At 43.7% G+C, this 13,775-nt stretch overlaps 1 protein-coding gene across 7 annotated transcripts in view; it reads right to left on the bottom strand.

The window, feature by feature from the left end:
- Positions 1-12,629, bottom strand: part of PLEKHA5 (pleckstrin homology domain containing A5) — a 156,726-nt gene extending 144,097 nt beyond the window's left edge. For all 7 annotated transcript variants that reach the window (XR_009274805.1, XM_058806053.1, XM_058806052.1 and 4 more), the window contains exons 1-3: positions 12,490-12,629; positions 12,267-12,343; positions 9,442-9,499 (exon numbers count right to left, since the gene is read on the bottom strand). Coding sequence is in view for 6 of the 7 variants with exons in the window: in XM_058806053.1 (XP_058662036.1) it covers positions 9,442-9,499; positions 12,267-12,343; positions 12,490-12,578 (224 nt within the window). In the remaining variant the exon portion in view is untranslated. The remainder of the gene's footprint in view (positions 1-9,441; positions 9,500-12,266; positions 12,344-12,489) is intronic.
- Positions 12,630-13,775: the final 1,146 nt, after the last annotated feature.

The following is a 13,775-nucleotide window of genomic DNA, read 5'->3' on the forward strand; positions in this document are numbered from 1 at the left end:
ATGTGAGCATATATATGTAAGAAATAAACACTAGTGGTAACAGGAAAACCAAAAGGATAACCTTTCATTAAATTTGCATTTAAACAGATATCACTTTACCATACTACCAGGCATCACTCATCTAAATAATTCTAAAATGTCACCTTTTATGCTCTTCACTATGAACTGTGTAATATATTCAGCTAGAAAAGTAGGCAAATTTAATGGTTTTGTTGTCAGTTTATCTGCTCTTAAGAACAAAAAACTTTCCTTAAACCCTCCTCTTTGTGGCAATCACTACAGAGAAAGTTTAAATCTGGGAAACTCTAAATTCAGTTTGCAGGAAAAAACCCTTTCATTTAGTTATTGAATTGTCAGACAGACAGCAGTTGCAGATAAAGAAATCCAAGGCTCAGTACAGGGGAAATAAAACACCCTTGGCAGCAGTGTTGGCACAGCTCACAGCCTGCTTCCTTCCACAGCACTCCAAGGTGAGGTGGATGAAGAGACCTTGCAGATTGCAGGATTGCCAGCTCATTTCTACCTGGAGCTGAGCAACAGGAGGGGCACAGGCAGGAGCCAAGGCTGCCTGGCAGGGATCAGGACATCCTGCTGCAGTGCCCAGGGATGGGTGTAAGAAACCCCAACCCAGGGCTTTTAACAGACCACAAACTCCAAACACACAGCCCAAGACTCCCATTGCTGAGTGTAAATATTCAGGCTCCCAAACTCTTCCAGTTCACAAGAAATTCATAGAAATTCACAGAAAGACCAGGTTGGAAGAGACCTTCACGATCATTGAGTCCAACCCAGCCCCAACACCTCAACTAAACCCTGGCACCCAGTGCCACATCCAGGCTTTGTTAAACACACCCAGGAATGGGGACTCCAGCACCTCCCTGGGCAGAACATTCCAGAACTTTATCACTCTTTCTGTAAAAAAAGTTTTTCCTAATTTTCAACCTGTATTTCCCTTGGTGCAGCTCGAGGCTGTGTGCTCTGGTTGCGTCAGTGCTGCTGCAGACAGAGCCCAGCCCCAGCTGAGCACAGGCACATTCCAGGAGTTGAAAGGGGTAAGCCATATAATAAGGTCACCCCTGAGTCTCCTTTTCTCCAGGCTGAGCACCCCCAGCTCCCTCAGGGGCTCCCCACAGGGTTTGTGCTCCCAGCCCCTCTCCAGCCTCGTTGTCCCCTCTGGAAGCATCTGAGTGTCCCAATGTCCTTCCCAACCTGAGGGGCCAGAGCTGGACACAGCACTCAGGTGTGCCCTCACCAGAGACACGGACAGAACGACCTCCCTGCTCCTGCTGGCCATGCATTGTAGGACAAAAAAGACGTTAACATTTGTGTGCTTTAACAACTGAAAACATTTCAATGTTTCAGACCAGGTAAGCAACTGATAGGCACATCAAGCAGAGAAGATCTGAGTTTGTACCACAAGAGAGATTTCAGATCAGAACAGATGATATGAGTATCTAATGAGGTTTAGCTTGCATCATTCTTCTGATTAAAATTCATCATTAAAATGAACACTTGCTCTTACGACATTGATTGCTCAAACATGCATTTTTGTTTGCAAATTTCTTTTTCAGCCTTTGCATCAAACCTTCCAAAAGATTTCAATCACAGAGTTTTATATTCATCTAGAGGATTTTCCTTGTTCATCAAAAAATACAAAAGTAACCCTACGAAACGGTGTGAACATAATCTAAAATCCACACCAAAACTCTCCCCCCACAGTCTTAGCCATGAGGAAACCAAGTTCCCCTTTTAGGCACTCAAGTAAATCAGATTAAAAGGTTTTCTTCTTCACCATAAGCATTTCAGAGCACCATGTGTTTATTCTTGTTGCTCACAAAATTTTATTTCAAAGACAGATTTCTGTCCTTTTTATAAGCCAAGTTCATTGAAAAAATTTAAAGATTATACATCACGTGTTTTTACTCATCTCAAAAATAGATTCTCAGAAATGATAAATGTTACAGGCATTGGTCAGCAGCTGCATAATCTGCAGGATTTAATAAAAAATAAGGAATAAAACAAAAAATCCAGAATGACAGAATTTTGCTAGTAATACAGCTCAGAAATAAATCCAAAGCTGTGTTTTTGCAGGATTTGTGCAATTACAGTATCCTGCTTATTCAGTGAGTAGTAAACATGATAAAAGCTTCCAGGAAATACTGGAATGGAAAGACGGCATTTGAAATTGGAACTTTCATCAGGCATTTTTTTTTTCAAACACCTCTTTTAACTAGGACCTCTCTTGCCTGGTCTGACACGCTGAAACATTTCCAGTTAATAAAGCACAAAATTTGTTTTTAAAGCACTTGTTTCTATTAAACATGATTTCTAATAGATTCTGGAAGAAGAAGAAGCAGGGAGCCAATTTTAAAGGTTAGGTTGCTTGGCAATATACCTTTCCTTAAAAATAATTGTTCTTACTACATCACAGTGGAGAAAGCCATGAAGAACTAAGTTTGTGGAGCCTCCTGAATATGGAGAAGTCTTTTTCATTGTTTATATAAAGCTTCAACACAGTCACAGGCCACACAGGCATTCAAAATACTGTCTTAAAAGCCTTTTTTCCCCTACCCACAATTTCAAACAAGCATTCAATTCAAGTTTCATAGATCTGGAGCAGAAAGATGCAACTTCACAACCAACCATACAACCAGACCTTCCTGGTTGTATGCTCTGCACTGGGAAGCAGAGTTTCACTGCAGTGCCTCTACTTCCAAGTTCCCATCCCCAAATTTCTGCTTTTGATGGTGGCTCCTCATGCAGCTTCTCCCCCCTTCAACATCACTGCCAGAGAACCCATTCCCCCATTCCTCTCAACCAAATGCAAGAGAACTGCAAGGCATGGTTATCTCACACATCCCAAAGCAAGAAGGCAAGGGAGGAGGGAGAGAGAGGGAAGGGAAAGAGTTTAAATTTAGTTATTTACTTACTGAAACCCAGAAAAGAACACACATGCAGGCACCACTGCTGGCAGAAATCCCAGCAGTCAGGGCTGTGGAGCTTTGCTTCCAGCAAGGATTTCTTTGCCTGGAGCTCCACAGGAGCCTTCTCTCCCTCTCACAGGAGAGAACTCAGGAGTGCTCTGCACTGCCAGCCCAGTGTATCTCAGCTTTAATGCAAGTGTAATTCATTAGAATAGGAGCTGGGGTAACATAAACATGTGCAGGAAAAACAGGCTTGGTGCAACACCACAACAGACATCAGGTCTGATCAGCACACCAAAACTGTCAGACCACAGGGATTAAAAAAAAAAAAAAAAAAAAGTGGGTGCAACTCCTTTAAAGCAAAATCAGAACATAAAAGGCACCAGGTGGAATCTGGACCTGTGAAAGTTCTAACAAATAGAGGTGTAATGTATAACAATGGAAGTGAGGTGTTTTTGGAAGTGTCCCTCAGCTCCAGGTGCTGCAGGATATGGGTACCAAGATGGGGAGAAGAAAAAGAACCTGTGCAGCACCCAGACACAACAGGAAGGTGAAACAGCCCCAAAACCATTTTTAAGAAGGCACATGAATTTTTTTTTTTTGCAAAGAGGGGAGGATTTGGGGAAAAAAATGTACCACTGCATTTATTAAACACTGCAGCAACCACCTACATGTAAGTTTTGATTGATAGCATTTCCTTTGCTTTTTGACATCCTTCACACATGGTGAATACCAAAAATGAAAGACCATGTAAGGATTCACTTCACTGTAGTAAATGTAGAGCATATCGACTTGATCTGCTATTAGTACCTAATCACCAAAAGAGCCCAAAGCTAAGGAAAAGATCCTTCCACTTCAAAAATAAGGTACTAAAGCTGGAGGCCAATTTACTAATTTGGTCACAAATATCAAAAAAGTTTGAGTGCCTTCAACATCTTTCTCATGGACTTCAGTATTTCATGCAACTACTTATGTATAGGTATTTTTGTGGTTTTAAATAATTATTCATTAATTCTTACAAGTGTTGAAAAACTTGGTAATGATTAAAAAAAAATCAGTAAGCTCCTTCATGCTTTCAAGTCTTTGTCAGTGAAACTGAAGATTTAAGGTATTGCCCAATTTAGAAACACACTTCAGGAAAGAGACAGCTCAAAATATCAACCACAGACGTCACAGGCAAAAAGAGCCTTTAGAAGCAGAGCAATTCCTAACACTCACATTTGATATTCCACCTCCCAGCCTAACTTTGAAACAGACTCCCAAGCCAGGGATAATGGGCCCTCCCAGACCTGCACACGAGTCAGACAACTTGTTTGTTCAGGGTGAACTTTTGCCACCCTTCCCTCTGGGAGAAATCCCATTAAGTTTGCTCCTAGGAAATCGGCTCCCAACTCCTTTTCCTGACTGCTCCCCTCTGCCTGGTTGTCTCTCCTTTCCTCCTGCAATTCTGCCCACCCTTTCAGCCTTCTCCTGCAGCCCAGCACTACCTACAGCCCTGTCCTTCCCCATCCAAGCCATCAGAAGCTGCTTTTTGGATGCAGTCCCACCTCTTCTCTGACCCACACCCATTTCTTTTCCTGTGCCTAGAATCCTTCCACCTCCACACCCAGCTCCAGCTCCGTGGTATTTTTAGTTCTTGGAATATTTCAGTGGAAGAAAGAAGCAAATGTTCAAACAGATAATAAATGTGCAGGCATTCCCCAGAAAAAGTTCTCCTCATCTGAACAGCTTAGCAACAAGCTACCTTGTGCCTTTTGTAGTGAGCAAAGTCCCAGTTCTCACATACACCATTATTTGACCTACAGGTCTCACCATATGAGAAAAAGAATTAAGTTTATTCTTCATTTTAGTAAAATAAAGGTTAGAGGTAAAAGGAAAAGAACTGAACTTCTGGGAGCGATACTGCAATTCTTATTCTTGGAGAAAAACAGTTTGATCTGTTCGTATTTTTCTCAAATTGCATTTTTTCTTTTCAAGAAAGGGCTTTTCTGCAAACACCACTGGCTGTTTGATTTTTCTGGAGAAAGTCTCAGCTGAATGGGAAGGGATCTTTAGAATGCACATAAAAGACAAAGGTTCAAACGAAAGCTGAATTCTCAATGAGCACAGGTTTATTTTAGTAAACAATAGAAACTCGGGGCGGAATGAGATCTTATCCCTTTTAATCACTTAATAAATTTTTCTTGCCTTCCCAATTTTCAAACTACATGTCTACAATAAACAAACCTGACCTGAGAAAAAAGTCTCTATAGAAACACACAAAACCTCTATTTGATGCAACAGTGAATTCACCTTGGCTTTGGCCAGGCTTTGCCAATGCCTCAATTCAGCCAGCAACAGGCAAAAACTAATCTGATAAACACAGAAAAAAGTAAACTTCAAGAGAAACCCCCAAAAATTAAACTTCAACCCTCTTGATTCTTTGAGCTTTTAAGCACTTTTGCAGTCAGCTTTTGTACCGCCCAAAAAGTGTCAGTCCTATAGCAAAGTTAAGAAAAATCAAATTTTAACATGCAAACAGCTTACCTAAAAGTACTTCTGTAGAAACCAACCTTGGCAAAGTGATGCAAAATTCCACAAGTATCATCTTTGGATTGATTTTTAAAACAACCTTATTTCATAAATTAGTAATTTAAATAATACAATCCTTGTTTGAAAAGATAAAAAATATTTTCAAAATTGAACATATATTTAGAACTACTGCAATGAGCCCCAAAAATGCAAGACAAGTTAAATAAATGCCTGACTTTAGATCACTAGGTCATTTTCACAAATTATAAGGGTTCTCAAACACATGCATAAATGCACACACATATTTATGTCATTTTATGGTCCTCAAACCCAGTGCTTTGGTGCCTAAAGATTATGAAGCCATCACCAAGTCCTAAAAACATCAAGTTGGAAATTCTCAATGTTCTTACCAGGCGAGGAGTCTGAGCCCCATGACCAGGTGTATCTTCTCTACTGAGAAGTATCATAATGGGATTTTCCTGTGGGGTCCTTTTCCTCAGGCACTTATAAATAACATAAATAGCTTAAACTTCCCATACTACCATCCAGCTTAGATGTGTTTTGGGAAGAAAGCCCTTAACTTTTCAGAGTGCACAATATACTCAGCACAAGTAACCAGTCCAGTGAAGGATCCTAAGCAGGACAAAAGAAAATTAGCAAGTTTGCTGCTATTTTCAAGCCTCGGGAGTTTTGTTTCATAATACAGAAGATTCAATACTTAACTGATGTTGTAATTGTATGTTATCAGTCCTACAGTCAAGGGCCCTATATTCTGGGTAAAAGTTTAGTTATTTCAGTAAAGTTTACCGCTAGAGCTCCCCACAAGTGCCCATGAAGGTATGTCAGTGCACAGGTCTGATGTAAAGTCAAATCCCGATTTCTCACCCTGAAAGAGACAAAACCCCCAAACAATGTACCCACTCTCCTGAGAGCACACAAGGTATCCCAGCATTGCACATTTTTTAACTCCAAATAACAATGGACACCTTTTGTGATTCGAGTTTACCAGAGGTGAGTGAGGAGGATGTGGGGAAATGATTCTGTCATTAGCAAATATTCTACTGCTCAAAAACCCAGAAAAAATAACATGCCAAAAAGGTCAAAGTCCTAGCTAGCATCAACTTACTATGACAACCCTACACCAGCAGAAAACCACAGTATGCAATGGGAACAACTCCTTATCTGTCCCTGTTTAAGTGTATCTTTCCACTTCAAAACTAGAACAAATTCAATGCCATGGGAGAAGAAAAAAACGTGTAAAATAGTCACTGTTTGGTATTTACTTATTCTGAAACCGAGTGCACACATCCCAAGAAAAATACAGTGTCCTTTGAAAAGAATCACATTTCAGTGCAGTCTGTATACTGAGTCATTTGTTTGAAATGCCAGTGCAAGGAATGTTAAGATTTAGCTGACGATTATCTCCTCGACATTATCCCAATTTGATTATACAGTGTTTACTACATCAAAGCCAAAAAAAAGCACAGTAATAGATTCAGCAACACACCCACTTGGAACACTGAAGACCTATTATTAAAGAACCAGAAGAATAATTTTCAAAAGGTTTTTATTTTCAAACACAGTCTAGCATAAGATCTTACCATAAAGGAAGGTTGTTAAACATTTCTATTCAACCCACATATTTGAAGCTGTGCCTCAGAAGTTAGGTCAAATTATTTATGTGATCAGGAAACTTGACTGCCCTTCTTGTCTAACCCTGACTGGACACAGGAATCCAACAGACAGGTTCCAGTGGCTGAAGCACCAAGAGCATGACATTAACATTCATTTCCTCTTAACTCATATGGAACATAAAGCAATATGTTTCTTTCCGACCTAACCACAAGCAAGCTTTCAATATTTATAGTTTTGCCATGGTTTTATTACACTGCAATTGACATAACAAACACGAATATTCAGCAAATCAGTACACCCAAATGAGCAGGTTATGGTTAAAAATCCACACATGGAGGTGTTTGCATGGCAGGAGGTCACAACAGCCAGTGCTGTCTGCCCCTCACACAGAATCCCCACAGTAGTTAAAATTCAGACAACCAGAATTATTGTAATCAGCACATCACCCCGAGTTGCAGTGCCTAGGATTAGAAGACAGTGATTATAATGTTGTCTATGTTAGCTCTCACATCCTCTCTAGCACCAGCAGGGCTGAATGTGAGACAGCTTTAAAAGGAGAAGCTATCACTGGGCAGGAATTCAAATTCAGCCCGAGACTCCACACAGCAAACCAGTATTTAACTAAGGATGCCAAACTGGTCAGGCCACGTGAACCTTTCAGCAGGCCTGACAGCACCAGCCCTGCTATCCTCCTACATCTGTCAAATCCCACAGAAGTGTTTGTGAAACGTGTTTCCAAAGACAGCTCAACTTCCAAACACAAACTGAGCTATTTGATGCTGGCTATCAGCAAAACAATCAGCTCCATGTGCATCCTCACAGTTATGGTAACACCTTGAACACAAGATCTTGGAAGGACAAGGGTACACAAGCAACCTAGCACTCAGTCAGTCTCTCCAGAAGAGCTCTACAACAGCTGTTCACACACTTGTTTATTCCAGGAGAACTCAAGTTCCTATTTTCCAGTTACTACAGCTGGCCAACACACTGTTCATAAGCATATTCTACACGAAAAGGTTCCATCTCAAAGTCTAAAAGAATTTTTTTTCACATTGTATACACACACAAACACAGCTTTCTTTAATTCTCACTTGTCTTCATTTAACAATCTGCACAGGACTCCAGAGGTAAAATTCTCAATGGATCCCTGTCCTCAGTCTGGTAGATTTCTTGTCAATTCCTACTCAGTGCTCCCACAATGTCAATTGCAAGAAGGCAGAATGGAAGAGAAAAACTAACATGCTGCTTATCAACAAACAATCTGCCCTCCTAGACAGCACAGCACCTATTCTGGTCAGATTTTTTGAAAACATTATGCTTCGATATATGTTTTTAAAGTTTGTTTAGGACCAAATCAAACACACTCAATTAAAATAAACCATGAAGCACACATATAACATCCTCCTTACACTGTCTGCAAAGCATCTGACACAGAGCAGCAACCTTGTGCTCAACACTGCAACACAGAAAACCTACCTGCATCCTATAAACTCTATCTGTAACCTTCACTCAAAAAGTTACCACACTAATGACATTTTTAATTTAAAGACAGCAAACCAAACACACAGTGCAGTGAGCAAAAACTCCTGAATAAACTGAGAAAAGCCTGTGAATTGTTAAACAGAAGAAAAAGATGCAAATTAACCAAATATACATAGGTGCCACTTAAAAATTTTCCAGGTGAGGATGGTCTACCTATCTGGAGAGGAAAAGCCTGTAAGAATCTTGTACAGATCCAACCAATACACCCTCTGGACTTCTATACAAGAGCTTGATTTTCATGTCTCTCATTCAAAAAGACAATACACAAAATAAGGCTACCATAGTGAACGTGTTCCTCAAAACATACTAAAACCAGAACAAAAAAAAAAAAAAAAAAAAAGAGGAAATCAATGCTAGAAGCAGAAGCAGGAGGTCTGCAAAGAAAATGGCCAAATTAAACCTTCAGCGTGGCTTTAAACCATGCAATTAGAGAACAGGGCTGAAACCAAGACTCTTCTCCCAGTGATGAAGTAAGATCTTGCCTTTGTGAAAGCATTAATGGCACAAGAGGGTACACACACAAATGTTAAGCAAACAGAAAAATGCAAGGTTTTCTTGGCTTGCAAGGACATTTGTTGCTAGATGGTTACATTCACAGCAGAAACTGCACTTGAATCTGCATCCTCAAACATCTTGAATTAGCACAAACAGTCAAGAAATTGTTTCAGCTGTGCAGAATTCAGTAAATAAAGGACTAGATGTCCTATGAAAATTTAAATGCTCCTTTTGGATTTATAGCACGGTTTCAGTATGGAAAGCATTCAGAATTACAGCAACATTTACACAAACGAATTGAAAATTATAGTATTGTGACAAACATTCAACTTACTTTACATAATATCTTGCACCTTCAAAAGTATAGGCTTCCTCCCAACCTGTGGGTAAGTCTGGAAAACAAGCAGCAAAACATTCCAATTACCTTTTGAAATGAGAAATGATGCTAGCCATCCTGCTCTACTCCCTAACACCAAGGTAGTTAAAACACTGTGTCTGATTCCTCATGTTGAAACCTTCAGTCCCAGAAACAAGGATTTCAGAATTGACTCACCAGACTGCCTAAGTGTGAATTCTGTAAGCCAAGAGAAGCTACACACCTGAAAACCTGATTGGGGTTTCTGGTTCTCAAATAGTAACAAGGACGGTTTAAGCGTGCCCTCGTTTAATGCTCCTTCCTTTGCCCAGGACTCAGGGTCATCCCCAGATCTCCCTGCCTTGAACCTCAGCAGCACCAGCTCGCCTGGCAGGCAGAGATCTGAACAAAAACCCATCTAACTGAGCTGCATGCAAGCCACAAGCTCCTTAAGAGGCACGATATCAACTGCACCACAGAGCATTAGCATTGTATTAGCATAATTCCACCACTGTTGTGACTAACAAGTGCTCCTGCAGTGTTTACAACTCTGTTGCATTTTACATGAAAATCGTTTTCCATGTAAATCTAGTGGAGGATGTGGGTGCATCTCTTCCTTTCCATTGCCACTCTTAAGAGTCAGGAGTCCAGATATAAAAAAACCCCATAACACTAATGGTCAAAATTTCATTTTCCTGATGTGATGGAAGCTCTGGAGATGTTTGGCACCTTAAAAGTTTGCCCCCATCAATAAAAATAATGATTGATACGTAGTGCTCTCCCATTGAATTATAAAAGCAAGAATGCATTTCCTAAAGAAAAAAAAATCAGGCTGGGTTATGTGGTGGTTTTTATCCTACTCAATACTTATTTGCTCTGGCTTCTTTTTTTCTTCACTCCCATCTTTCTGCAGAACAAAAATCAAGGTGTCTTTCGATAACGGCACGGGGCAAAGTACAGCAAACAGGAAGTCTCTCCAGCAGAAGTATTTATGGCTGCTCCGAGAACTTTGCAAAAAATACCCTTCCAGTGGTGAATAGCTCAAAGAATACAAAGCACTTCCATCCATAATGGAGGACAAAGCTTTCCTCACCGTCTAGAACATGTCTCACAGAATTATTCAACAGAGAGCTTTACAATAATATAGATCTGCAAAAGAAGTGCCATTCACTCAAAAATTGTTTCTTAAGAGGAGATGTATTCTGAACATATTTTGACTAGGTTCCAGAACAACGGTCAGCACAAAGGAAGAGATAAACCCCAGAATAATACTGTTTGATTATATCTGTGTATGGAGAGGTTCATTAACATACACATGAATGAGGAAAACTCCAGGAATAGATTTTGGTTTTAAACACTTGGGTATCTGACTGATGAACTGTGGTCAGTGTATCCAAGGTCATGCCTCAGCCAAGTTTAATTTATCTGATGATAACTCTGCCCTGTTACACACAAAACTCCAGACACCCAAAAGCAAACTGCATTTCCTTTAGAAGGCACTTAACAGCAGAAACAAATGAGACACTTGGAAAATTACTGGGAAATCATCATCAGTCAACAGGGACAGTGGGAATAGCTTAAAAAAAGAATTAATACTCAGCTAATGCCGGTGTTGAACAAGAAAAGCACTTCACACACATCTGCCCCCATGCATGCTGCTGTATTTGAAGGCCACTTTCTCAATCTGAGCACTGAGAGCAGGAGCAAGAGGAGCCTGATAGCAATCAGTAGTTCCATTTCCCAGCATTAAATGACTTCTTACAAACAACAGAACCTTCGCTGCAAATCAAACTGCAGGGTTCTAATAGCCAGAAACCTGTGGTTTTTAAACTATTCCCAACTCGAAAAAAAAAAAAAAAAGGCTGCCCGCAGTTAGTTCTAAAAGGCTATTTCTGATTCCTGAATGCATAAGTATTAACCAAACATAAAAAGCAAATAATCTCATACAGACCAATTCACTTGCAGATTATTTCCCCATGATTATCCAAGTGCTTGTACACATGAAAACAACTGCACGTATTACTACACTCCACCACCTCCCAGCGGCATATGCAGCCTGTGTGCAGCTCCAGCAGCCAAGAGTTTGGCTCCGGGTCTCCGGAGTGTCTGCTGTAAATCCTCCTCCTCCAGCACCTCCTGCTGATACTTCCCCAGAGTGGAACAAACAGCAGAAGCAAAGACTCGATTCCACCCTCCTCCCTTCCAAGTTATTTCTAATGTTTCAAGCCCTTTTTCCTCCTACCTATTCCACCTCTCCCAGTCACTTGGAAACCACACAGACTCTCAGCCTGGATGCAAGCGCGGGGAGAAAAAAGGGTTTCTAGGTGACTAGCGAAATCAGCCCCCTACATTTCTAGTACACCTATCGTGGTTAAATCTAGGCACTGCTGGAAATAGAAATACGATGAGTGGTTTCGTGCTAAACTGGGGAAGGATGCTGTGCAGGTGGATAACCGGGGTAGCCAGCGAGGAGCACGAGAGGAACGAGGCGGTCTCTAATGGTAACTACTCAGGCTCGCAGGGGTGATACAAGGCAACGAAGGGAGAGCGGAGACAGATACATTACACAGGCACAACTCGGGGGCAGGGGGAGAGAGAAGGCGCCTGGAGAAGCTGGCCAGCACGCTGGGCATGCAGGGCTGCACGGCGACCGCAGCGCTGCTCAGCCCGCGGGGAACAACTGCGCGAAGTGCGGGCAAAGCGCGACCGGGACCCGTCCCGGGGGGCTGCGGGGAGCGGGGCTGAGCCCGGCGGGGCAGGGGCGGCCGAGCCGGGGCTCCGGGCAGGGCTCCGGGCTGTCCTACCTGCGCTGCGGCGGTGCCCGGTGATCACGGCCTCGCCGGTGAGCGGGTGCAGCCAGGTCGTGCTCTTCGCCTCTTCGCTGCGGGGACGGACACACGGACCGAGTCAGGCAGGCGCAGCCCCGCCGCCCCCTGCTCTCCCCCTCCTCCCATTCCCTCTCCTTCCCTTCCCCGCACGCCCCTCCCGGCCCGGCCCCGCTCCCCTCCTGGCCGGCCCCGCGCTCACTTGATGAAGAAGACGCGGCCGCCCTGGCTGATCCCGTAACTCCAGCTGCCGGGCAGCGCCCGCAGCCGCTCGGCGCTCAGCTCCGCCATGGCCGAGCCGCCGCAGCCGGGGAGAGCCGGGCACAGCCGAGGGGAGCGCGGGCGGGGGGGAGGCGCGGGCACGAGCGGCGAGCGCGTCCCCGCCGCCGACAACACCTTGGGGAGGGGAGGGGAGGGCGCAGCGCCCGCCCCGCCCCGCCCCGCCGCGGGGGCGCGCGGGCCGCGGGGGCGCGCCCGGCCGGCGGGGGCGGGTTCCGGCGGGCGGGGATGGAGGGAGCGCCGTGAGGCGGCCGGGCCGTCCCGCGGGGACGGGGGCGGGATCCGATGTGCAGCGGCCGTGCCGCGGCCAGGGAGGCATGGACAGAGCGGGGCGGCCGCGCCCGGCCCGAGCGCGGCGCCGAGATCGCTCCCCCGGCCCCGCTCGTTCGCCCCGGCCCCGCGATCGTTCGCCCCGCAGCGCTTCCGTATCCCAAATGCTCGGCTCCGCCGCTAGCAGATCCCTGGTCGCGTCCGTAAGGACAAAGGAAATTGAAAGTTTTGTCCTATTTCCTCCCCCGGTGAACGCGCTCTTCTCACACCCTCCGCTTCGGGCGTGTTTGGAATTTCTTATGGAAAATAAATTTGTGATTTCTTTGTAATTAATTATTTTAGTCCTCAAAGTGTAAAGGGATGGCATGTTTTCATGCAAACCGTCCTGCAAACCGCCCTGTGCGTGTTTTGTGCCCCTATTCCAGAGGAGGTCTGGGATGTGTCGTGGGTGTGTGTGTCAGTGTTCCCGGGAGGTGGCAGCGATCCAGGTAGAATCCTCAGCTGCAGAAATGACTCTGTGTGCCAGTGTGTGTAGTTTAATTCACGGGAGTAATCCGATTGCATGTCCATTTATGCACAGCCATCCAGGCCTTCGGTGTAAGTTCACATGACAAATGTCAATTTCTAAAGCTGTGCCGTGGCCGTGATATTTCTAAGAGAAACCTTGCCTTGCAAAACCACTTTCTGAATAAGCACTGGAGCTGGGAAGTCTCGCAGCATTCCCGTGTCCACAAAACATTGGTAATTCACAGCTGACAGGCAGCTTTGTCCCCTCTCCCATTCTGAACACCTAAGGAAAAATAAAATTGGGCAGACAAGCTATTTTGTGGTTTGGTCCCCATCGTGCCATGTGGTCAAAAATTTAAATCCCTGTTGTCCCACAAAAGATATTCCAGACACAAAGAGCAGTGAATGTGAGAAGATCTGGCGTTATCTTTA

This window comes from Ammospiza caudacuta, chromosome 5, assembly GCF_027887145.1.
Source record: "Ammospiza caudacuta isolate bAmmCau1 chromosome 5, bAmmCau1.pri, whole genome shotgun sequence".
Taxonomy (NCBI): Eukaryota; Metazoa; Chordata; class Aves; order Passeriformes; family Passerellidae; genus Ammospiza; species Ammospiza caudacuta.